A 24,829-nucleotide genomic window follows, 5' to 3' on the forward strand; every position below is an offset into this window, starting at 1 on the left:
CAGCTTTTGATTGAAACACTGTTTACATGGTGTCAGATGCTATACCATTCAGTCAATATTCAGTAACTATGGAGACATGGAGCTTTCCATCACCCAGAAAGTTCCTGTGTTCTTGTTCCCAATCAACATTCCCACAACACATCTACCTTCCTAATTTCTAAAAGCAACCATTGATCTAATTTGGCACATATTTACATATTCTAGAATTTTATTTAACCTAGCATATATTTTTTTTTTCATTTTAATTTCTTTTATTTGCCTGTTAGATCACCCATGTTGCTGAGTTTCACAGTAGTTCCTTTTTTTTCTTTTTTTTCTTTGGCTGATGTCTTCTTAAAACAAATCTGAATTTATTAATATCTTGACAGTAAACATACAGTAGGAATACAAGGTTAGAAAACACTGTCCAGTAGTAAGTAACAGTCCCCGAAACTTTCAGGCACCTCTCTCGCTTTAACTGGGGCTGTATGGATCAAGAAGTACTCTTTGGGCCACTTGAGTTATTCTCCTAAAAACAGAGAAAGTGGGTGAGAACCCATCAGCGATGACAGTGGCCGTCAAACTGTTTCCTTCACTTAAAGTTATGCTGTGACTTCACAGAGTGATTGTTAATAACCCAGGTGAGGAAAGTCTGACTGCAGTGTCTAGTTTATCAAAACACCCTGGACTAGAACTGGGCCTGGTGCAGCATACCTGTAATCCTAGTACTTGGGAGGCTAAGGCAGGAGAATTACAAGTTCAAGGCCATCCTGGGCCTATCTTTGTCTTGTAAAGAAAACTGATAGATGGAATCCTTCCATTTACTTATCGATGTGCTGATACATTGGTAGCTGTTATACATTCTAGATGGTGTAACATGGACCTAGTGAACTCAGTCTTATAGTTCGAAATTCAATTTGATCTGTAATTCCAAGGAAAGGTTATATAAACCCAAGGTGAATAGGTACATTAAGATTGACATCAAGATCTGGGTTTTTCTAAACATTCAAATGACATTAATTCTAAGTTTTGCTACTTCACTCAGAGTCAGTGAACTTAAGCAAATATTTACTTTGACTCTGGGTGCTGCATGCTATGCTGTCGTCCAATATACCTAAAGGGTGAGTTCGCCTCTTCCATTGTCTTTTGCAAGAGAGTTCCAGCTGTGTCCTATGCATAACTGAGTTTGATGTCACACTGCATCCTTAACCACCTCCACCTTCAACACTAGGAACACAGCAGGATCCTAGCATGTTGACACATACCAAGAGCATACATAACAGCTACTCTCTTGCCCTTCTAGGAGGATCACACATCGTTTTCAATGCTTAAATGACTGTTTGGCAATAGAAAAGAGCCAGATAGCAACAGAATGCTTCTATCAGTTCATGGGAAAAGGTGCCCAAATGAGATGAAAAGTAGCCAGAGCAGTGCTAAGATATTAATAAAACTGACTTATTTTAATTCTTCAAATCTCATATCCACTTCTGTTCTCATTCCTTTTACCTTCCAACCTACCACTCAGTACCCCTACAATCCCTTGTCGGTCTTTCTTAAATGCATGTGCATGTGTGTGTGTGTGTGTGTGTATGATGTCTGGAGGTGGGCATGCATGCCATGGTGCACATGTGGAGGTCAGAGGACAGCTTTATAGAGTCAGGTCTCTCCATGCACCTTTAGGTGGATTCTGGGGATCAAACTTAGGTCACAAGGCTTGCACAGAGGGTGCCTTTACCTACTGAGCCATCATGCCTGCCGCCGCCTTTACTCAGTCATACTTATTTTTCTCCTGGCTTCGCTATTCATATTTCAGTCTGATAATTTCAAAAATACTGATGTGAAGCTTCTCTTTAATGTGACCTACTTTCGTGTAGAATTTGGCCTACGTTGTAGTTCTCATTTTTAAAAGGCCAGTTAGATTTGAGTTACCGAGAGAACCTCATTAGTATAATTTAACCCATAAGGAAAACTTACAGAACCATCATAAGCCTCAAGGATAGAGTCTCAATTCTAATGACTGCTAACTTCTTTGGAGCAATATCTAAACAGTCCATCATCATTTCAGTTGTGGTAATTAGTTTTAATTACCTGCCAATAATATTTCTTGCCCGATGGAAAAAGCAGGATATAGCCCCTATTCCCTTTCGAACATGAGAGATCATATCAGCTTAACGTGAGGAAGATAAAGAGCTCGCGGGTTGTGGAATAGAGAATCACAAACTTCATCTCTGGGTGCATGTATGCTGCTTGAGGGGCATCTGAAAAGCCCCAGCATAAATGCAGTTGCTATGATAGAAAATACCTTTCCTCCTTCCGTTTACTTGTGGGTCTGGAGAGCAAAAACCAGGTTGTTATGGGACTAGAGGTGTTGGCTCAGTGGCTGGGCATGGGCTTAGCACAGGCGGGGCCCCAGTTTAACGCCCTTCACCAAAGAGAACTGGCTTCTCACTTCCCCCGTCCCCGCTGGAGCTGAGGCTCGAACCCAGGGCCTTGCACTTGAAACACTCTGCCACTGAGCTAAATCCCCAACCCCGGCTTCTCACTTTTTAAGGTTTTTGCTTCGTTACATTTTTGTTGTTGTTGTTGTTGTTGTTGTTGTTGCTTCTCAGTCACTAAAAATGCTGGCTTCATGTCCATACGAAGTGATTTTTAAGTTAGAGATTCAGACTTAACATCAAGAGCCACAAATTTGCTACTAATTTTATTTCAGACCCCCACTCAGATTTTCACGGGAAATAACTCATCCTCCTCTCTCCCCAGTGGGAAATGAGGTCAGAAAGTGACCTGTTCTTTAGCCAGTGAGTCCATGGTGAGGGGTGGGAGTAGGGCCACTTCCTAAGTACTAATTTTATTGGCAATACAATGTGTTATTGTATCCATGTTCTATTGTGACTTAAATAGAATTATCAGGATTTAAAATACTTTTTGCAAAGTTGTTGCCAAAGAAAGTACAGTGATGATTTATTGAAAGAGAACATTTAATGCTCAGAGCTGTGTGAGAGTTCCAAACCATCGAACTTTTAGGGTTTAACTTGCCTTTTCTCTGGAAGAGAAAATCAATTTTGAATGCCACCCAGATCCCCATTTTGTCAGCGGAAGAATCAGTTAGCACAATAAATAATTGTAGAGCTAGAAAGGACTGCTGACATCCAGTCTAAGGCCAGGAGTCACTCAGTCCAAGGAAATCACTGTCTCCTCCTGGGCCATGGCTTCCCTACTTTAACCACGGTCGTCAGACCCCAGCTGAGATGGTTGGAACTGACTCTTCACTCCTTCTGATGGCCTCCATTTTCATACTCCTGGCTGCAGCTGTGCAGCTTATTTTCTTAATTCACCACCGGGTCTGAATTAGCTTCAGGAAAGTACTGGCTGCTATATGCAGCAGCTCAGCTTTTAATTAGAACACCTGGCAAAGGTAAAGCTGAATAATTCCGAGTTTTAGGCACGGTGGTAGTCAGTGGTGTCACTGGTACTGTGGAAAATACACTTCAAAAGGCTATGTCATAGTAACATAAGATTGAGAAGAACTACCCTGCTCTTCAGACAGTGATGCCTCCTACCGTATTGTAATGGAGGTCAGCAGAGCTCTTCGTGGGGAGACAGTGCTAGGCAAAGTATAATATAAAGGTTATTTGTCTATTTTCTCAGTCCTGATTCACATGTATTAAATCAACGGGTATTTATTTTGCATTTTCCATGAGCTAATTCCCCTGCTGGGTCTGACTACTACAGCACACTGTCTTTTGTTGTGGAATATTTGTTTACAGTGTGTGAAGATGTGTCATTGTAAGTGGTTTAATAAAGAGATGAATGGCCAATCAGTAGGCAGGAGAGAATAGGCGGGATTTCTGGAGAGAGAGAGAACTCTGGGAAGAAGAGAGGCAGAGGGACGTCAGCAAGACACTGAGCAAGTCAGACATACAGTACAGAGGAGAGGTAACCAAGCCATGTGGCAAAACGTAGATTAATAAAAGCAGGTTAATTAAGTTATAAGAACTAGTTGGGGAAAAATCTAAGTTAAGGCCAAGCTTTCATAATAATAAGTCTGTGTCATTATTTGGGGAGCTGGTGGTCTCACAAAGAAAAAACAACAGTCTTTGGCCCCAAAGATCATAAAATATAGTTGGCATAGAGTGATAGATACCATGTCACTACCTACAGAGCAGAGAAGCTACATTAACCACTACCCACGCAATTGATTAATGTTGCCAGCCTCATCTGGATACAGTGAGAAATGCATACTATAACTGTGGTGAGGCATTTTACAAATGAGAATTCTGTAAATATAACAGCTAAAGAAAAGATACACAAGACTGAATAATACAGTAAGAATGGCTCTCTTGCATGGTCAGTATTTATAGCAATGCATAGAACTGCTACCACAGGCTGTATTCTATGTAAATACTATTGTCCAGCTCCTACGCTGTCAAAAAATGTGTGTGTTAGCAAGAAAGACTGCACAGTATTAAATTATTTGGGGTATTAAATCAGCTAAATATAGTTGCAATATTATATATAATATAGAGTTTCTGTGTCTGCAATTTTGATTAAGAATTTCATGCATTTCAGTGTTTTGTAACTATTTCTTTTAACAAAGTTTAAATGCTGAAACTATCAAACCCCATTACTTACTAGTAAAGGGATTAATTTTAGGCTCAAAATCTGTGAGAAGATTCTGAGGGTGGATATTTACCTGTCCGGTGATTAACCTGTCAGTGTATTTTGCTAGGGTTGGTGGAGGAGAGAGAGTATTACTAACAGTTTATCATGCATGATCCTCTCCGATTTGTCATCTTTCTTAGAAGACTGCTGTATCAGTTTCTGTCTCCTGCTCTAGCCACAAAGATGGGGGGTTTATATACCTGGGCATTTCCTTCAGACGCCTTTATTAAGTCAGTTAACACTGTGGAACAGTGGTTCTCAGCCTGTGGGTAGCAACCACTTTGGGGGCCAAGTGACCCCTTCACAGAGGTCACATATCAGATATCCTGCTTATTAGACATTTACGTTATGATTCGTAACAGTAGCAAAATCACAGTTAGGAAGAAGCAACTAAACAGCTTTATGGTTGGCGGTCGCCACAGCATGAGGAACTGTGTTGAAGGTTCGCAGCATTAGGAAGGTTGAGAACCATGCTTTAGAAGGAGGTTCTCAAACCATAGAGAAGGAAGTGAACCTTTCAGAGAGCCATTTAGTGTTCTGTGAGGATGGACTAATCCTAATTTCAGCAGCAGTGCTTTCACATTTTAACCATCCTTCTCCACTCTACTTAAATGGAGCATTCTGCCCAGTTAGCCTCGAGCAGAAGAGAAACGAGGTACCTGTGACCGTTGGCTTTACAGTCCCCCCCTTTCCTGAATGATAGCTTTTTATCTGTTTTCAGAGACACAACTTCAAGTCTAATTTCACTACACTCAGAAATAGTAGAAATATTCAAAATTTAAATTAGTGTGCATGCCAGTTATTTGAACTACAAATTAATACAGCTCTTACATGACAAAGAACCATCTTTAGTACTTTCCTGATGAAATGAGAATTCAGCAATATGGGGATCTACCATACAATTCTTTGATCTGTTCTATATTTTGGTGCTTTGGTCTCCATTGTCCTTTTATCCCTATTATATTTCTTCTAAGATAACTTCTAAATATAACTTCTAAAACACATTTCCATTTAGTGTTTCTATTTAAATAAGAGAGATAGACTCATGTAAAATCAATATCGCACATTTTTGCTGTACTTCATAAGACTGAGCAGTTAAGATTGGAAACCTCAGTATTTAATACTGTTTTCCAAATTGGTTATCGGCTCATGCTTCAGTGATTGAAGAGAGTAAGTATAATACGTAGTCAAATAGACAAAACATAATAGCTAAGCCAATATGTTTTTTAAAGTGTAAGACTTCTGTGCATCACATGGCAGAGAATTACTAACATTTGCCTGAACAAGTTCCCCTGGTGTAGTTAGGTTCTGTGGAATGTTTTCACTGCACTTGGACATGAATCCTCATAAAGGTGTGGGCTCTTAACAGTTACCGCTTGAAAACATTATGCTGTTTTTTGACAGTGATAGCTCACCTTTCCTGGTTATATTTGTGATGTTTGTGATACTGTACTAGTATACAAAAGATGAACCTATATACATATTTAGAGTTTGAAAAAGTAGAATTGTATGCATCTTAGAAAAATATATGGTAACTTGTGGCACTTTGAAAAAGGAATGTGCAATTATAAAGGTTTATACCACTTGGACGTTTTTTAACCTAGAATGACTCTTACTAAAACTAGCACTTTGTTCCCACTGTTAATTCCTGTTTGATTTGTGATGTGGGATGTTTCACATAGATCATTCCTCCTACTGAGTTTTCTCCTCTATGTCCTGACCTCAACAGCTTCAAAGAACAGTCTGAATGAATCCAGTGATGATCAGGAAAACCATGACCATTAGGTATCATGAGCATTTACTCTTGTGCTGATTTAAATATGAGCAATTTTCTTGTTAAAATTATCCAAAACAATATTCAAACATTTAAAGTAGTGTTTATTGATTAAAATAATTTGGTAGAAATCCTGATAGTCATAATTTATCCCAAAATCTAAATTTTCCACACAGCCAATTATATAGATGTGCTTAAAACACACCCATATTCCCCCAAGGGAAATAAGACATGTAATAAATGGATTTCTATATGGATATGGCATATATATATGTGTGTGTAAACTTCTGTTCAGTCACAGACATTTTACTATAATATACCAATGGTTCATAAGCAAAGTGGGTGGGTATAAATGCTAACATTAGAAGTTGGTATCAACATAAATTATGCATAAACGTATTGCAATAGAAGGCTTCTATCATGCCTGTATCTGAATAATTTACCATTGGTTTTCTCTAGCCTTCCCCACTTAAGGCTGCACAATTATTTTAAATGAAGGAAAATAGAATCTCTGAACAAATAAGTAAAAAACAAAGTGGTCTCATTTGCCACAGTTTGAAAAATCTGTTGAATTTTTTTTGAGGTCCATTGGCTACTAACAGCTTCTGAGTCTTACCTATAAATCACAGCATTTAGGAATTATACATTTCCCCTTCCCTTCAAAATGTATTCAGAATTGATGCAAATTATAACTTTTAACTATAACTCTTAAAAATTACCATCTATATTGAAAGATTAAATGACATAAGCACTAAAACATATTGCTAATTAATAATGTAACCCCATATACTATCAAACTTCTGGTAGTGTTGGGTTTCTTGCAAAGCCTTAAAATATTTTAGTAAAAAAAATCACCTGAAAAAAGAAGGCACTTTATTATCTGGACTATTTATCTGTATAGAATTTGTCTAAAAGTCCCTTAAAATATTCTTTATCCTTTTATAAATTTATCCTAGTTATACATTTTTCTAAAGCAACTTAGACTATAAAGTGATAAAGTAAACTATTTTAATTTAACAGAAGATTGTTACATAGTATAAACAACAAATAATACAGAAATGGAAATAGTAAAAAATAAAAAGTATATGTGAAATGGCAAAACAGCCTAATGTAATCATCTGAAATTACCATGTAAAATATAAAGACTTTCAGTGGAAAAACTTTAGACAGTTTTTATTTGTTAATTCTATTTTTTAATTGTTTCTACCTTATCTTGAAATAACTACCAAATAAGAGGGCAATCAGAACTATTAATCTAGCCTATCATAACTTCGTTTTGTTTTGACAGAGCTTTTTTAACGTAACCATGAAGCATTCCGAATCCATTTTGTTTCTTCTTTGCTCAAGTCATCCAGACTTGGTGAATTACCAAATTTAAATCATTCCTGTAAACATACTGGCATATAAATGGTTCCTATTGGGAAAATCAGTGGTCAGTTTATACAATGGATTTATTCAGCAGAAAAAATATACAATATTTTTTTCAAAAGTATCAACCTTCATAGGTTGATTCTTAACATCTACCAACATAAAAATGATAGGCTAATATTTCCAATTTTGTTTATAAGCAGTGTACCTAAACATTTTAAGAAAGCATTTTCCATGATGTTACTTGTTTTTAAGTCTTTCTACACTTTAACCCTTTTTCTCTCTAGTTTTAAGTATTTTAATAAATGTAAATGTTTTCTAGACAGAGTCATCATTTCATGATATAGAAGAGTCAAGCTTCTCAAGTCTTTCCTTACCACGGAGAGACTAAAAACAAAATCTGTGTCAATTGTTTGGTTTGAATCTTCGGTTTTTTGTTTTTTTTGGTTTTTTTTTTTTTTTGTTTTTTTTTTTTTTTTAAGCAAGACCTATTAACCCAAAGGTGTGTTGATGTCAAGGCATGCACAATCGTAAATGTAGATCTATTATTGAGTATTCTGTGATGCTGAGTAACAGGTTTCTCTCAACTCTGTGATGCTAAGAATTTTCCTTAGGAAGTTTGTTTAATGTTAGGTGATTGTTCTGAAAGATGTTGATCCTAGTGGGGTTTTTTAAAAACTGGAAAACAAACGCATGTATTACAAGTATAGAAATGGTGAATTGTAAACTTACCATACAGTATTGATTCTATTTCCAAACATGCTTCACTGTTAAATATAGACAACATAACATTGCTGCCATACTGTTACTGAGTACAATTTCCTAATGACCCTGTTATCACTATTCCAGAATTAGATGTTGGGCAGATACATGATTGATTCCTGTGTCTGCATAGATATTTCCAGGTATATTCTTCTCTTGGTGAGTAAAAATACATTTTCCATGACATCAGTACATTGAGATCTGAATATACCTGTATCAATGCTTATTGCACATTTCTTATACAGTATCTTCATTTGCCAAAATTGGCCTAGGCTAAAACTGGAGGATTTGTTACATGCTTTCTACCAGAAAGGTTTTCAATTATATTAGTCGTGGGTTTGTACTGGGAAAATAGTGGAACTCCCTTTAAAATTTCTTACTTGCTAAATTTAAATTAATATTTTTTCTTTAGCTCACACATTACCCTAAATCCAGAGAGTCTCAGCCTTTTTCACTGTTGTCAGACCAAGCATAAGGAACAGTTGAGGACTAAGGACTAAATCCTATATGTTCCACTCCAGAATAAAGGCATTCGGGGAAAGAACGAACCGAAGTTCATCATGAGTGCAAGGCTTCTGTACTTGGCATTCCTGCACGGAAGGGAAGACAGGTATCGACGCCATTGGCATCATTTTCAAACTGACCTTATGCAGAAAGCCCTCCCCCACGCTGGAGGACAGTCCGGGTTGCTATGTGGGGGAGGGAAGTGTTTTAACTCTTTCAATTTCCAAATCGCTGTTTGCCAGCATTGAGGGAGAAGACATGTAGACTTGAAAATACTTTCTTAAGAGATCATGTAACTATATAACTATGAATTTAAATTTTGAGGGGGGGTCATTTCAATCCGCTGCCTCGTATAAGAAACATTTTTTTTAAATCTGTAACTGCTGTAGTGTTAACAGGGTACAAGGTGTTTTTGTCCTGTATCGTATTTCAAAGGTTCTCATTGGTTGTGACTGTATTGTACTGTATGAAAAGAAGTCAAAAATTGCCTTGTATTGTTTATAATGGACCATAACACATACTAATTCAGTTTTCATGTTCCAGGTTTTTCAGTGATGCATGTTCACAGTTAGGTCCTAAAATCCTGTGGTGCTAATTCCTCCATAATTCAATGGTGCTTTTGTGGATGCTAACTGCACACATGCTGAACAAAGCTTGAAATTCAAAACTTCCCTCCCTTCCTCTGTTTATATGAAGTAAAATAAAATAACTTGAACTTGTCTCACAGTATCACTGACAATCCAATAAACTGGTTTCTATGTGTCATTAGTTTGGACTCTTATTTTTCAGAAATCACCTCAGTCACACTGGGCCCCAAATGCTGATCTTGCCATGTGTTTATTTGTGCCTGCAAATTTATGTTGTCTCTAGAAATTTAAATCCAATTGGTTTAACTTCTGAAACCATATTTAGATAGTACCTATAAAATCAAACTCTTTCAGATCTAAAAGTATGATGAAAAGACCAAATGTGTGCCAATATGGTGCCTTTGTCTGTTTTAGTAGATTGTTGATAATTAATCATTGGATTGAGCCAGAAGAAAACATTTGCAGGAAAATGAGTGCACCTTCTAAATCTTTATTTCATCCCAGACCACACAAAAAAGACTCACTCCTCTGTTGTTTGGTTTTGCTCTTTTGGGGGGGCCCACCACCCAGCTCCCAAATAAATCACACACAGAGGCTTATTTTTAATTATGAATCCCTGTCCATAGCTTGGCTTGTTTCTTGCCAGCTTTTCTTAACTTAAAATTAACCCATCTGTCTTTTGCCTCTGGGCTTTTACCTTTCTCTGTTTTTGTATACCTTTCCTTCTTACTCCATTGCTGGTTGTGTAGCTTGGTAGCTGGCCCCTGATGTCCTCCTCCTTCTCTCAATCCCAGACCTCTCTTCTCCCAGATTTCTCTTTCTATTCTTTCTACCCGTCAACCCTACCTACCTTTTCTCCTGCCTCACTATTGACTGTTTAGTTCTTTATTAAACCATCAGGTGTTTTAGACAGGTAAAGTAACACAGCTTCACAGAGTTAAATGCAAATAGCAAGAGTAACATACCTTAAAATAATAGTCCCCAACACTCCTCCAGTGCCATATTTAAAGTAAGAGTTATGGGATTGAAATGGGGGTTGGTGGCAGAGTTCCTGTCTAGCATGCATGAGGCATTGGGTTCAATTTCTGCAATGCAAAAGTCAGAAGGAAAATTTCATTCTTTAAGTATGATAATAAGGACAGAAATAATCAAATTACAATTTCTCAGAACAAACTGGCATCATGTATCAGAACAGATAATAGAGACACACATGATGATAGTCTTGTGAGATGTTAAACTTTGCAAGCTATACTGAGAGCTCCAGTATAAGGGAAGCTACTAATATCTCCATGCAATCAGACAGCATGTCTCCCAAGCCAGAGATAAAATTTGATACTAAAGCCATATGCAGATTTGCGTTCCAACCTTATATCTTACCTAACCACTGGGGATATTAAATTTTGAAAAGAGAAATAAGTAGATGCAAATTACTAAGGCCCCTCTGCCAACAGTCACTGACATCAAATCTAAAGGACTCAAGCTTATCAGTCTAGTCAGTAGGTCTGGCGACTGAAATGACATTCCTATACCACTGAGGGCCTTTGTCATACATTAATTTCATCTCAAATAGCTATGGACTTTCATCTGACTTCTGACATCAGAAACTAAAATCTAGAGTGGAGTCAGGGCCTTGTCCCTCTGACTCTCCTGAGTAAATGCAATGATCCTACATCACAGCCTCTCCCAAAGGTGTTTCTGCCACATAACTCTGTCTTAGTATGGCATCCCATGTACTACAAAATAATTCCACGTTGCTCTAATGAAAGAGAGAGCAAGAGAATATAGGAATGTTTTGGAGGAATGTTTCTGATAACACCTGTTGACATGAAAGTTAATTCTACCTTCAAGAAAGAGTAAGAGACTAAATTTCTTGCTTTTGTGTGGGGGAAAAAAAAAACCTTTTTTTTATATGAAAAGATTTCCAACCTTAACTCCATAGTCAACTAGATTTCTGTATTAATGTTCACTACAATGTTTGTACCATCAAAAAAAGTATCATCTTTGGGGGTTGCTCTAACTTAATGAGACCGTGCCTCAAAGTACAAAGAAAACTGGAGATGTTGCTTGGTGATAGAGTGCTTACCTAGCACAGATGTGTCCCTAAATTCAACCCTCAGAGCCTGAAAAAAAAAAAAATTCAAATAAATAGGGGTTGGAGATTTAGCTCAGTGGTAGAGTGCTTGCCTAGCAAGCTCAAGGCCCTGGGTTCAGTCCTCAGCTCCGGGGGAAAAAAAAAAAAAAAAAAAATTCAAATAAATAAAACTCATCTGCCTTAAAATAACATTTTAAAAGAATCAGTTCCTCTCTAAGCAAAGCCTTGATTCAAGGATTTAAAAGTTACACATCTATAGGCCTCAAAAATATTTTGGGACATTGTCTTTTCTGATCCTAACATAATAATTTCATTAAAGATCTTTAGCTCAAGATTTTTTTTTCTCTAAATCCTAGCAGGGAAGTGTTTTCAAAAGAAATTCAGATGTTCTCCATTAAGGAAAAATCTTACTAAATTTTGAACACTGAAAATCCAGGCTTGCTCATCTTCAGGAACTAATTTTTCACATCAAGAATTGTCTTGAGTCTGAAAAGAGACAATAATCCTAAGAAACAAACAGAAAGAGCCTATCTAGGTCATCGCAAATTTGCCCCTGTGTTCATTATCATACTGTGCTGCTGCGGTGAATCTAAGTGTTGATTCACACTTAGAACTAAGACTGTCTTCCTTGAACTCTCCTTTATCCTTGACAAGAGGAGGTGGATGTAAAAAGTAATACAATTCAGACAAAAAACGAGTGGTACTTCATCAGGCTGAATAAAGCACAGAACGCAGGGAGCCCGGCACTACACATTATTCTTTGCAAATTGATGTCTTGTAGTCTGTGAATGGTAGACAAAGCTTACACTTCTTAGAAAACATAGTGTTTGATGCCATAAAAGACTTAACAAAAGACATGACATGCATTGAAAAATGGCTTCTGAATGGAGGGATTGGCTCCCAGCTTTGTGTATTTAGAAATTCGGTTTTAGTTCATTCTGAATGAATTCATAAGAAAGTCCTTCTAAACAAGGTCATGAAGAAAATATTTTGAGTGCCAGATATTCGGTGGAGAAATGAAGTAATTTACAACAACAACAAAAAAAGTGTTACTCCTGGGGAACCTAGAAGAAGCTGTGTCTAAGAAACAGACTTTGAATTTGGCTTTCCTACTGGTCAATAATTATTTTATCATAAGCCTTGTTTGTATCTTAATAATGACATTTTAACGGAAATAAATGAGTGGTGGAGAGACTAGAATCCCTTAGCCAATTGGTCAGCATAGTCTTTCTTCAGTCGGCAATTTGCTCAAATACAATGAACATCAGGATGTTCCTTGGCAAATATAAAATCAGATAAAGGAGAATGAGTAATATTCGTGAGTAGCATCCTGTCATGATGGCTCCATGAGGCAAACCTCCAAAGAAAGGAATTCACATCAGCTATCAGAGCATAGCCCTTCCAGCTCAAGAGGGAAAACACAAGTCTTTACACTTTGTTGTTGTTTTTTTTTTTTTCTAGATTCCATTGACTTAGCATCTTTCATTGTGGGGCTATTATGGCTTGTATAATACAGCCATATAATCTCTTCCATTCAGTATCACTTTAGGATCATTAATGATATGATACAATTGATGGTTATCATTAAGCATTGTTATTGCTCATAAATAATCACATATTATGTAGTTATATAGTTTTTAATGCAATTGTTATTCATTAACCATCAACATTAATCGCTCACTATCATTAATGATACCCTTCACATTACAAAAGTTTTACATACAGTAGCTCTCTAATCATGCCCTCCCCCCTTTTTTTATTTGTTTCCCGGGTTTGGCTTTGTTTTGTTTTTTTTTTAATGTCTCTGTAAGGGGGGGGGGTCTCAGTTATCTCAGGCTGCCTCAAACTTAGAGTGAAGGCAGGGATGACCTTGAACTTCTGATCTTGATGAATCTTCTGCACTCATCTCCTTAGTGTAGACACGCAGCACCATACCTGGCTTCATACAATGCTGGGGGTTGGATCCAGGGCTTCACGTATGCTAAGCAATCACTCTACCTAAACTGAGCTACATCCCCAGCTAATTACTTTATTGAGACAGGACCCCAGTCACACTGTGAAGCCTTAGCTAGCCTGGTACTCACCAGGTAGCCCAGGGTGGTCTCAAACTTACAACAATCCTGCCTTGGTCTCCCGAGTTCTAGAATTACAGGCACACACTACCACATAGTTGTACCATTTCCCTTCACAATGGGGTTTTGTGGAACATTTCAGTTCAGCAATAGTGACCAATGAAAGATCAAGACCCTACTCCTTTGCCCGCACTGTAGCTCTTCCCAGTAGACCACAGCATCCATTACAATGGACTAGATATAATGCTAGAGTACTTCTCAATACCTCTCCTAGCAGCCACTGCAAATTGACCACACTCAGCATGCAGGATTGGCATACTTGCCATTCTTTCTTAGACACCCACCAGCACATGTCCAAGCCATCTGTGATGTCCTGATCCTCCAAGAGACAGATGCCAAGATAAGATTACATGTGCAAGAGATTTATTTATTAAGGGAAGTGCCAGTGAGAATGAACTAAGGGGAAAGCCGGCAACCATAAATCAGGTTCTTCTATGAAGAACAACCATAGAAGGCAGGGGAGACATGATAAAGAATAGGGAACATATTTATTGCAATGCAGTTCTATTCAAATTTCATCCAAGCTGTGGGGAGAGCTTAAACCAAAGCTGCCCTTTAAAAAAAGGTCAGTATCTTACAGGTACAACCCTGCTAACATCACTGTCACACTTAGTCATTTCTCAAAACTTCTGAGAGGAAGCACCCCCCAGTCTCAACATGGTGACTGATTTTAGAACATGACAGCTGGGTTAGTGGGTCATTTACATAGAGCTGTAAATCTGGACAATGCAAACAAGAGCCCTTGGTTGCTATGAAAATCCATCCTTCAAATTGCCTACTATAGATTGCATGGTTGAACCACAGGCTGTTTCTGCATTCCATGAGGCTGGCTTCTAGATGGTCTAATATTTGGGTTGCAGGCCTGTGCCATCCACCTCCTTTACCATGAGGCAAATTCCCTTGTGGGATAGCTAGCTCTGCTACCATGCTCCTACGCCAGTTCTGAGATAATCAATGGCCGTGTTAGGTCAGCTGGCCAAGCCATATTGTCTGTCTGTTTGTTCAATGCCTCTTCCATGATAGCTGTTAATACACCACAGGAACTCTTCCTAATGCATTTGCATTCCAGTATCTCTCAAATGTCTAGTCCTGCCCCTTTAAAACTCCTCAACAGATAGCTAGGCCATTGGCCAGTATCTGGGAACTGTGAATACAAAGTGTATGACCAGATACAAAACTTGAAGTTCTCACATAGCCACAAGTATGAGATGAGAGTTGCTGTTGTGCCCATTGAGAGTGATAAGGATGAGCCCATTTGGGCAGGCTGCTCATGCCACATAATCATAGCCTCTGGTCCTACTCAGTTTTATAATTGGATGTGCCATGATGTAATCATGGACTTCTACTGCACATGTCCAACTTTGAATTAGAAGTTTCACTAGAATCCAAGTCATAGGGGTTGGGGATGTAGCTCAGTGGAGGAGCACTTGCCTAGCAAGCACAAGGCCCTGGGTTCGGTCCTCAGCTCTAAAAAAAAAAAAAATCCAAATCATAATGGACAATTCTGTTCTCATAATCCAGAATCATTATCTCTGCCAGGGCTTGATAATATTTCCATTACTGTTTCTCCTCTACAGTGGTTGGCATGGTTTTATCCCAGAATCCCAGAGGCTGCATTGTGGGAGCTGATTCTCTCCATAAAACCTGCCATCACTCCAGCTTTGCCTGCAACATCCTTTTTCTACATAGATGGCTCCAAAGCCATTGGGTCTATTCGAGCATATGGACCAAGCAATATGGATATTGTGCATGCCACACAACCATGTCCTGCTCTGAGCCCTATTCAAAACCTGCATCACACAAGCCAAAGCAATATTTTTATGGAATATATTGTCCTCCAATCCAAAAAGGTTTCACAGGCTGACCTTCCTTTGTGTAGGAGGGATGTAAGATGCACATATTTGTCCTTTACTTTAAAGATATACTGGCATGATTTTGACTGTCAGGTCCCTAAAAGCTTCACTGTAGTGGCAGGATTCTGAATGTCCATTGGTACATTCTGGAACTCTCATTTTCTTCGGCCTCCTCATCTCTTCCTCTGGCCAGTGTTACTCACAGTGCAACCTTATTAACAGAATGAAGACAGAATTCTTTCCTCTGGAGAGCAACTCAGAAATCTCCCCTTCACTAAGTGTTGGTGTTGGCTTTATCCAGACAAAGCCATAGCAGTGAGTTTTCCTCGTTCCTGGAGGTATAAGATTGAGGTCCTGAGAAAGTTGAATTCCAGGTCACTTAATCAAGCTCTCAAAAATATAGCCCAAGGGGTACTCCTTGGACTCCTGTCAGGATAGTCTAGCTGATTCTTGAAGCTTAACAATTGTAGCATCTCCTTCCCTAACAGATTCCAACATGTACCCACCCAGGCTTTGCTGAATATGAACTCTGATAATCAAGCAGGGAAGCTCTTGAGGAAAGCAGATGCTACTATCCCTGTGCTCTCTGCAGCAGCAGCAGGCACAATACAAGTGCTAGCATTTACCAAGAGGGAGGAGAACCGTCATAAGCCTGAAAGATTAAGTGCGGGTGTGTCTGCCTAGAATGATATTCAAGGCCATCTACACATCCTCATCTCAGTTTTCCATTTTCAGGTCGGGGGTTTTCCATTCAGGGCCCCAGAATCCCTTTGCCTCTCGTCCCAACACCTGGTTTTTGTTTTTGTTTTTGTTTTTGCTTTTGTTTTTGTTTTGGATGAAGACCCACACTCCTAGAGATCTTTGCAATTCCAACTAGTCTTCAGCTTGCTCAGTCCTGTCTGCCCTGTCATACTGTAGAAGGTTAGGACCTCTTTGTAAGCCACTCAGGAGACCCTGTGCCTCACACAGTCAGTTATATAAGTACTGCTCTCATGAATTCAAGTTGGCAGCAGTAAGCCTAACTCAGCCGTCTTTGAAGATATTCTCCGCTGCATAGCTTTCAAATACCTCCACTATTACATCTGCATCTTTCTTCCATGACAGGATATATTCTAAAGTCCACCATCAATGAAACCTCTTACATTTGATTCACCACCTTTTGATAGGAACTATTCATTTGCCAGCTCTCAATCAAGTTACCAAGTTACCCTCCTCTATGCCTGTTGGACAGTTAGTGAATAAATTTCAAGTTGACATCTAACTACCTGTCTCCCTGGCACATTCATTGTGTGTTAGGCTAGCTCACCTGAGAAACAAATCCAAGACAGATGCTCCGAATGTGAAATGTCATCACAGAGTCATGTCAGATGCTTGGTCCCTGGGTGGTGGCACTATTCTGGGAGGTCCTAAAAGCTTTAGGAGGTAGGTGCTAGGAGAAAGCAGGTCACTAGGGGGATGTTCTTAGGAGATGCCTCCTGCTGAAGCACCTTCTGGAATACTCCTCTTTCTGTTCTTCCTAGCTACCATGAGTTAAACAGCTCTGCTTGACATGTCCCTGACACCCAGGTGTTCTGCCACACCATGGGCCCAGAATCTATAGAACCAGCCATGACCAATGAAAACTCTCAAACTAAATCCTCCTCTAAGTTGTTCCTGTCACATACTAAGTACAGTGATACGTGATCAATGCAGTAAAATTAGGTATGGAAGAGATTGATTGGAGATAAAAACTGGTAAGAGGAAATGAAGGAGACAAGACATGGAAGAGCATCAAACTGTTGCCTCCTCTGCCAGGTTCCATAGTTCACAGAACATGGATTTAGTCATTAGAGTTACAGCTTGTAGGACAGCCTGTTCCTTTTTGTGCATGACATACCAGTGTTTCATCCATGGATTTGAAAAACATACTAGATGACTTGATAAGAAGCAGGACAGAACCCAGGCCTTCAAGAAACAAAATGGCAGGAGAGTGGGGCCAAGTCAGTGTGTGCATAGTACATGGAAGCATAGGAGCCAAGAAGGAACTGGCTCTGGAACATGAATCCTTGACTCTGATGAGGACATCCTTTTCTGATGCCACAGTACCCTTGGAAAAACTGCTGCCTGCGGCTATGAAGAGGGAAGAAACGTAACTAACTTACTTGGCTATTAGTAACTGGTTACTAATTAGTTAGTTACTAATTAGTTATCCCAACTGAAGAGCAGGTAACTTGACTCTCAAAAAAAAGTGGGTTAAAGCATATGTGCTCAAATCTGCACACACACACACACACACACACACACACACAAATCCCAAGTGGGCAAACCTAGGTGATGTGTGTGTGTGTGTGTGTGTGTGTGTGTGTGTGTGTGTGTGTGTATTCCCCATTACTTGGGAGTCAGAATCAGGAGGATTTCAAGTTCAAGGCCAGCCTAGGCAACATAGACTATAAACATAAAACAGACGTGAGATGATATATAAGTCCCACCTCTTACTGAAGAGCTATTGGCAGTGGATAGTTGCTATAGAAGGGAGAATCATTCTTTTTTGAGGCTATTGCTACTGATAGGTTTCCCATACTCCAGCAGATGACTTCATACCCATGCACTAACTAGACAGTTTCCCATGTTCCAGTGGATGTCTTCATACCCATGCACTAACTAGATAATTTCCCATGCTCCAGCAGATGTCTTCATACCCATGCACTAACTAGACAGTTTCCCATGCTCCAGTGCATGACTTCATACCCATCCACTAACTAGATAGACAGTTTCCCATGATCCAGCAGATGGCTTTATACCCATGCATGAACTAGACTTATTTGGATGAAGCTAGGAGGCAGGCATGTTGGAGGGTGGGGACAGTTGGCCCTGAGCCACATGGGAGAAATGGTGATTTTGTGCTTCTATAATCATATTTTGCTGTACATATATGAAATTCTCAAAAGGCAAAAAAATCGAAAGAGAGTAGGCAAAGAGGTCATCTCTGCTTTCTCATGTGGTCACCACGCTATATGACTTCCCCACCAATCTACGTGCCAAGTCTCAGGTCATGACAGACATTACAGCCCCCAACGTGAAGCCATTCTGCGTAAACATATGCATGGGTTATCAGCCAAACCAAGTAAGGAGAGTGGATTGTTAAGATTGAACAGGTTTTGTCACAAAGTTATTTAATGTTGACAGAAAGACTTACTGGCATCAGTATCAGAACACTGACTCTCAGATGGATTGATCTCAATCCCTAAGCTATGTTGACATTCTTCATTGAACTCACGTACATGTCTCTCACTATCCATAATGACCATGAGAGTGGTAACATATACACACAAACCAGTCACATAGGAAGCAGCGTGCTTTGGAGTCCTTATCCATCCTTTACAGCGCCTGGACCAGGAAAGCAGGTCCTCACTGTGACTGACAAATAAGGAAGGGCTTGTCTAGTTAACACAACTACAGAAGGAAGTAGCAAAAATGCATGAGATGAGAAGTCACCAGACTGCATCTGGAACACATTCCACTTAGAACCCTAGGCTGTGTCCACCCAGTAACAAGAAAGACTGAGCCGTGATCGACCTGTCACTGACAGTCTATCATGAAACACCTGTCCAATGCCCCCATGTTTACACTTGTTGCTCAGTTAACAAGACAGTCAGAGCAGGGCAAAGCCAAGCATCCTCCACCCACTGGGGATGCTCACAGTAGAGAGTTACTCCAGCACCATGACCTGATGAAGATGACTTCCTACATAGTCCTGTTTGGCACAATTCATCTGGAGCCCAATCCTGAGGTCTCCTCTACAGAGGCCCAAGTCCATAAGCACAGAGGAACTGAAAATGGGTATGGATTCTAAATCAAGATAAAAATGGAAAATCAGGAAAACATTTTTAACAGTATTCTTTTGTCTTCTCTTTGGGAGACCTTTAAGGTTAAGTTATATCTAAGGTACTGAAAACATTTTTTGAGGATGAAATATAAATTAATACATTAAGAGAAATGAATTCTCTTCCTCTGCCTTGAGGGAGTTGCCCATCATTTGTCAAATGACCAGGCCTAATGCACATGGTATGGGTTAGGCCTGATGTCTTACTCTGTTGAGTGAGAATCTGGCGCCTCTTTCCCTGGGTCTAAACTAATTGGGAGATTTTTCTTCTATTCCATCCCACCCTCAGTAGGCCCTACCTTTGTTATATATCAGTAGACTCATATAATATATGGCCTTCACACACCTGGCTTTCTTTTTTTTTTTTAATTTTGTTTTTGTTTTTGTTTTTGAGACAGGTTTTCTCTGTGTAGTTTTGGTGCCTGTCCTGGATCTCACTCTGTAGACCAGGCTGGCCTTGAATTCACAGAGATCTTCCTGGCTCTGCCTCCTGAGTGCTGGGATTTAAGGCGTGCGCCACCACCTACCGGCACCCAGCTTTCTTCTGTCTTATGGTTTCAGCTTAATCCATGCTAACTAGCCTGTTCCGGTGTTTCATCCCTGCCCCAATTGATTATAACCCACTGTAATCATGTAATCTACATTTTGTATATCCACTTAACAGTGAGACATTTGGATTGCTTCCATGTTGAAAACTCTGACTAATGCTGCTATGAACAGTCATGTCCAAGTTTTTGCAAAGACATATGTTTTCAACACTTGTGGATGTGTACCTAGAAGAGGAATTCGGAGGTAATATAATAATTTCATGTTCACTTTTGAGGAACAGTCCAACTGTTATCTACAAGTGCTGTACCACTTTATATCCTCACCAGCAAGTAAGTTACCTTTTGTATTTTAAATATCTTGAATATATTTATGTGTAAATATTAACAAAACTATTTGAATAACAGTATTCTATTACTTGAAAGTGTCAGGATTCATCTAATTATTGTCTTATGGTAGATAATTTTATAATGCCAACCGAAGTGTAGTAAACATTTCACACATATCTTGCTACTGGAGTTATTTGGTCAAAAGTGGTATATGTTTAAACTATCCTTAGTGATGTGTAAAGTAATATTTAAAGCCCACCATGGTTCAGTTGTACAATTTTGTGACTTTTGATTATGTGTGTGACCACAAGAACTCCATTAAAATTAAATAATAAGTCCATCTATCACCTAAAAGATTTGACTTTCAGGACTCGGGGGATAGCTCAAAAGTAGAATGCTGGTCTAGCATGCATGAAGCTCCGGGTTCAACCATCGGCACTGAAAAAAAAAAAAGTCTCCTCTCTTACCCCCTCCTTTCTAGTATCTCCTGGCTCCGGGAAGCTGTCAATCTATTTTCCATCAAATGACTGCATCAAATAAATGCACATTTTCTACAGTTATACTTAAATTGATTCATGGAATATATAATTTCTGCCTGATATCTTTTACTCGCTGTGATTATTTTGAGATTCATCCATACCATTATGTGTATCAATATCTCACTTCTTTGTATTTATAAGTGTAGTTCTACCATATGGATACACTGGATCTGTTTGTTTTATTTATTTTTTGTTGTTATTGTTTATGGGTATATAGGTTGTTTGAAGTCTTTGGTATTAAAAATAAAGCCACTGTGACAAATTAGTTTCCAATATTATTAGATTCATTCGCTTCTGTTTTTCTTTGCTAGGTGTCTAAAAGGGGGTAACTGGATCATGTGACAAGTGTTGTTTCACTTTTAAAGATATTGGAGGTTCAGATCACTGCCCAGCCTCACCAGGCAGATTCCTAGCATTGCCTCAAACAGGTGGTGGAGTGCATGGCTGTGATCCCAGCATTCCAGTGGTGGAAGCAGAATAATTGGGGGTTCTGAGTCATCTTCAGGTTCAGCCAGCTCCTGGCCAACCTGGGCTACATGAGACCTCGTCTTAAAAGCAACCTTTAAGAAACTGACAAATTTCTTCAGAGTCATTGTTCCGTGTTCATTCCCATAAACAGTTCTTCCTGGTTCTTGCCACTTAGCATTTCTTGTTCTTCATCCTAATCTATAAAACACATTGATATTTATAAATCTTGTTTAGAATTAATTTATCATGTACCTTGCAAACATGCACATGTAGTTATGTATGTATATATGTATGTATTATTGGATTAGACATATTTGGCAGAATACTGACATTAGCTACTTGGTTTGTGGGGTAAACTTTACAGAAGTGTGAAAGGATGTACAAAAGTCCTACAATGACATCAAGTCAAGAATCAATATTATATATGAGCACATAATCATATGAATTTAATCCCAGCAACTTGGGAAGCAAATCTGGGAAGGTATCTGTGGGTTTGCAGCCATCCCAGTCTATCTAGCAAGGCCAGCCAATGCTACACAGTAAGACCTTGCTTTAAAGAAAAGGAGGGGAAGGGGTATCAGGAGAGGGGGGGAGAGAGAGAGAGAGAAAGAGAGAGAGAGAGAGAGAGAGAGAGAGAGAGAGAGAGAGAGCGCACATTATATTCCAGGAATGAATAGCAGAGATTCATCTATCTTGAAAGACTTTAAAAATACCAGAATTAGTGGCCCAAATCATGTATCTATCTATTATCTGGTGTGGCTCCTACAAAAACTGTTCTATCGGAAGAAGCCAACAAGCTACCTCAAATTCAGTCCAATGCTGCACCTGTTATCCCCGGTGTGGTGTCTTTGTTTGAGCAGATTAACATTGCTTCTAGGATGTTGTGTGTGTCCACCAAGCTGTGAAACGCCTTCTGGTACATCTGTATCAGAAAGACGGAAAAGAAAACGTGCATTCTCTTGGGCTAAACTACAGTGCACACATGTGCAGTCTTCCCACAGAGCCCTGTGAACTATTTTGCTGTCTGTCAAAATACAGCCTACAAGGAACTAGGTTTTCTGCGCATTTTGGTCAAATAGCACCTTGGTCCACTATAGCAATCACATCAGATCACTAAGCCAAAGGGGCATATATGTCTTTTACACTTTCTATCCCCTCTTTTATAATGACCCCTGAGCCTTGGGAGGGGGAGTATGAGGCAGATGTCCCATTTAAGGCTGAGTATTTTGCAGTCTCTTGTTCTCTGCATGTTGATCAGCTTGTGTTAATCGCCATCAACTGCAAATAGAAACTTCTCTAGCCGGGCGGTGGTGGCGCACACCTTTAATCCCAGCACTTGGGAGGCAGAGGCAGGCGGATCTTTGTGAGTTCAAGGCCAGCCTGGTCTACCAAGTGAGATCCAGGGAAGGCGCAAAGCTACACAGAGAAACCCTGTCTCAAAAAAAACAAAAAAAAAGAAAGAAAGAAAGAAACTTCTCTATTGAATGATAAGACATTAATCTATGGGTATATGATAAATCATTAGGAATTTGTTTAATACTGTGTCCACTTACCAGAGGAATGGTGGTAGGTTCTCAACCAGTAGGGCCTACAACCTGCATAGCCACAGGTTCCTGGTGATGATAACGGTGCCAGGTATAGGTTTCATCTTGTGGAGAGCCTTAAATCCAATCAGAAAGGGGCTGGTTAATCACATGATTTGGGGGCCAATATTGCAGTGGGCATTTCTTGTTAGTCCTCTAATTATTTTAGCTCACAATGTTTGCAGTTGGATAAGACTAATGATTACTTTTCTCTTCCAGCATAGCGCCTATGAAACTATGAAACCAGCTGATAAGGATGAAGCTTCCAGATCAGTACCAGCTTGATATCTCTATATTTTATGACTCAAGTATGTCATGTCTTTAGCAATAGGCTTTTACTGTGAAGTTCTAGTGGGTAACCAAGAGAACTGGCAATAACCTGTAATGTTTTAGGATCCATGGAGCCTTACTGGTCAACAAGTACATAAGTGGTCATCTATTCCTGGCATTAGGCTTTTTTATTTATTTTGTTAGCCTATGCTGTCTAGTAGGGGCATTACCCGCCCGATTATAAGGTAATTCCATTTTAACCACATGTTTTAAATAAAAAATGGAGTTGTGTATATTGTACATACATACTCCAGTAGCAGGTGTCCATGTGACCATGATTACAGGGTAACACTGTCTTCTGGACACAGCTGGGCAGCTGCACATATAAACTCACAGCAGTTATGACAACACACACAAGACCTGTGAGGCTAAAGCAGGACAAATCTCAGCATGAAGAGGAGAGATGGGCATGAAGTCCTACCACTAGTCTAGGAGCTACTGGCAATCAACAGCTGCTGGTAGAGGGGATATCAGTTTTCTCTAAACGTACAGTCCTGGTAAGTCACCCATACTCCAGTAGAAATCCACACATCCAAGACTATATTGGACAAATTGGACTTAATAGGTTTGTTTAAAAAAACACACACACACATACACAACATTGAGTGGGTAGGGAGGTAGGAAATTTGTGTTGAGTTGGGGGATGTGAGCAAATATGAGCAAAACACATGAAATTCTTGAAGAACTAATAAAGGTATAGGTATTTTAAAAGCCATGTGTTGAAGACATTGTGTTAGTTACTTTTCTCAGCTCACCATAAAACTACCCAGCAGAAGCAAGTTATGAGAGGAACGGTGCATTTTCGCTCATGGTTCCCAAGAGCTCAGCCAATGACGCTTGCCCACACGCCCTCGGGCAGAACCCACATCAAAAGTGGTGGGAATGGTGGTAGAAGGATTTTACTTCCTTATGGATGGGAAGTAGAGACCGAGAAAAGTCACTAAGAGTCTGGTATAACCTTCAAAAGTACATTCCCAGTGACACCCCTTCACCTAGACCCACCTTCCAAAAATTTCCATAACCTGACATCAGCTGGCGACCAAGCACACAAAGCAAGATTGAGTGGACAACGTGTGACATGCAAACTATCATAGATGCACATTCCAGACAACAGAAAGTAAACCACCAAAGCCTCCAAGGCCTGCCACACCAGCACAGTCAACGAACGGTCTAAGGTGTTAGTTTTAATGCAGCACAATGTTATTCATTAAGTGGTGCTGTTACCATGGGAGAAAAGCCCCGAAGCATGACAAAACTCACTATCAGAGTTTTATTAGGAAGAAAGAGAGGTGGTCAGGCCTGTTGGAAAGACACGCGAAGAGAAGGGAGAGATGGGGGAGGAGAAGAGAGCAGAAGAGAGGGGAGGAGGCGGGCGGTGGTGGCACACGCCTTTAATCCCAGCCCTCGGGAGGCAGAGCCAGGCGGATCTCTGGTGAGTTCGAGGCCAGCCTGGGCTACC

At 39.6% G+C, this 24,829-nt stretch overlaps 1 protein-coding gene across 1 annotated transcript in view; it reads left to right on the forward strand.

Annotated features, from left to right (window-relative positions):
• Purg (purine rich element binding protein G) overlaps positions 1-24,024 on the forward strand; it is a 46,452-nt gene extending 22,428 nt beyond the window's left edge. Inside the window, exon 3 of the mRNA XM_036166346.1 lies at positions 23,260-24,024. Coding sequence (XP_036022239.1) covers positions 23,260-23,325 — 66 coding nt within the window. The 3' untranslated portion in view covers positions 23,326-24,024. The remainder of the gene's footprint in view (positions 1-23,259) is intronic.
• Positions 24,025-24,829: the final 805 nt, after the last annotated feature.

This window comes from Onychomys torridus, chromosome 17 (assembly GCF_903995425.1).
Source record: "Onychomys torridus chromosome 17, mOncTor1.1, whole genome shotgun sequence".
NCBI lineage: Eukaryota > Metazoa > Chordata > Mammalia > Rodentia > Cricetidae > Onychomys > Onychomys torridus.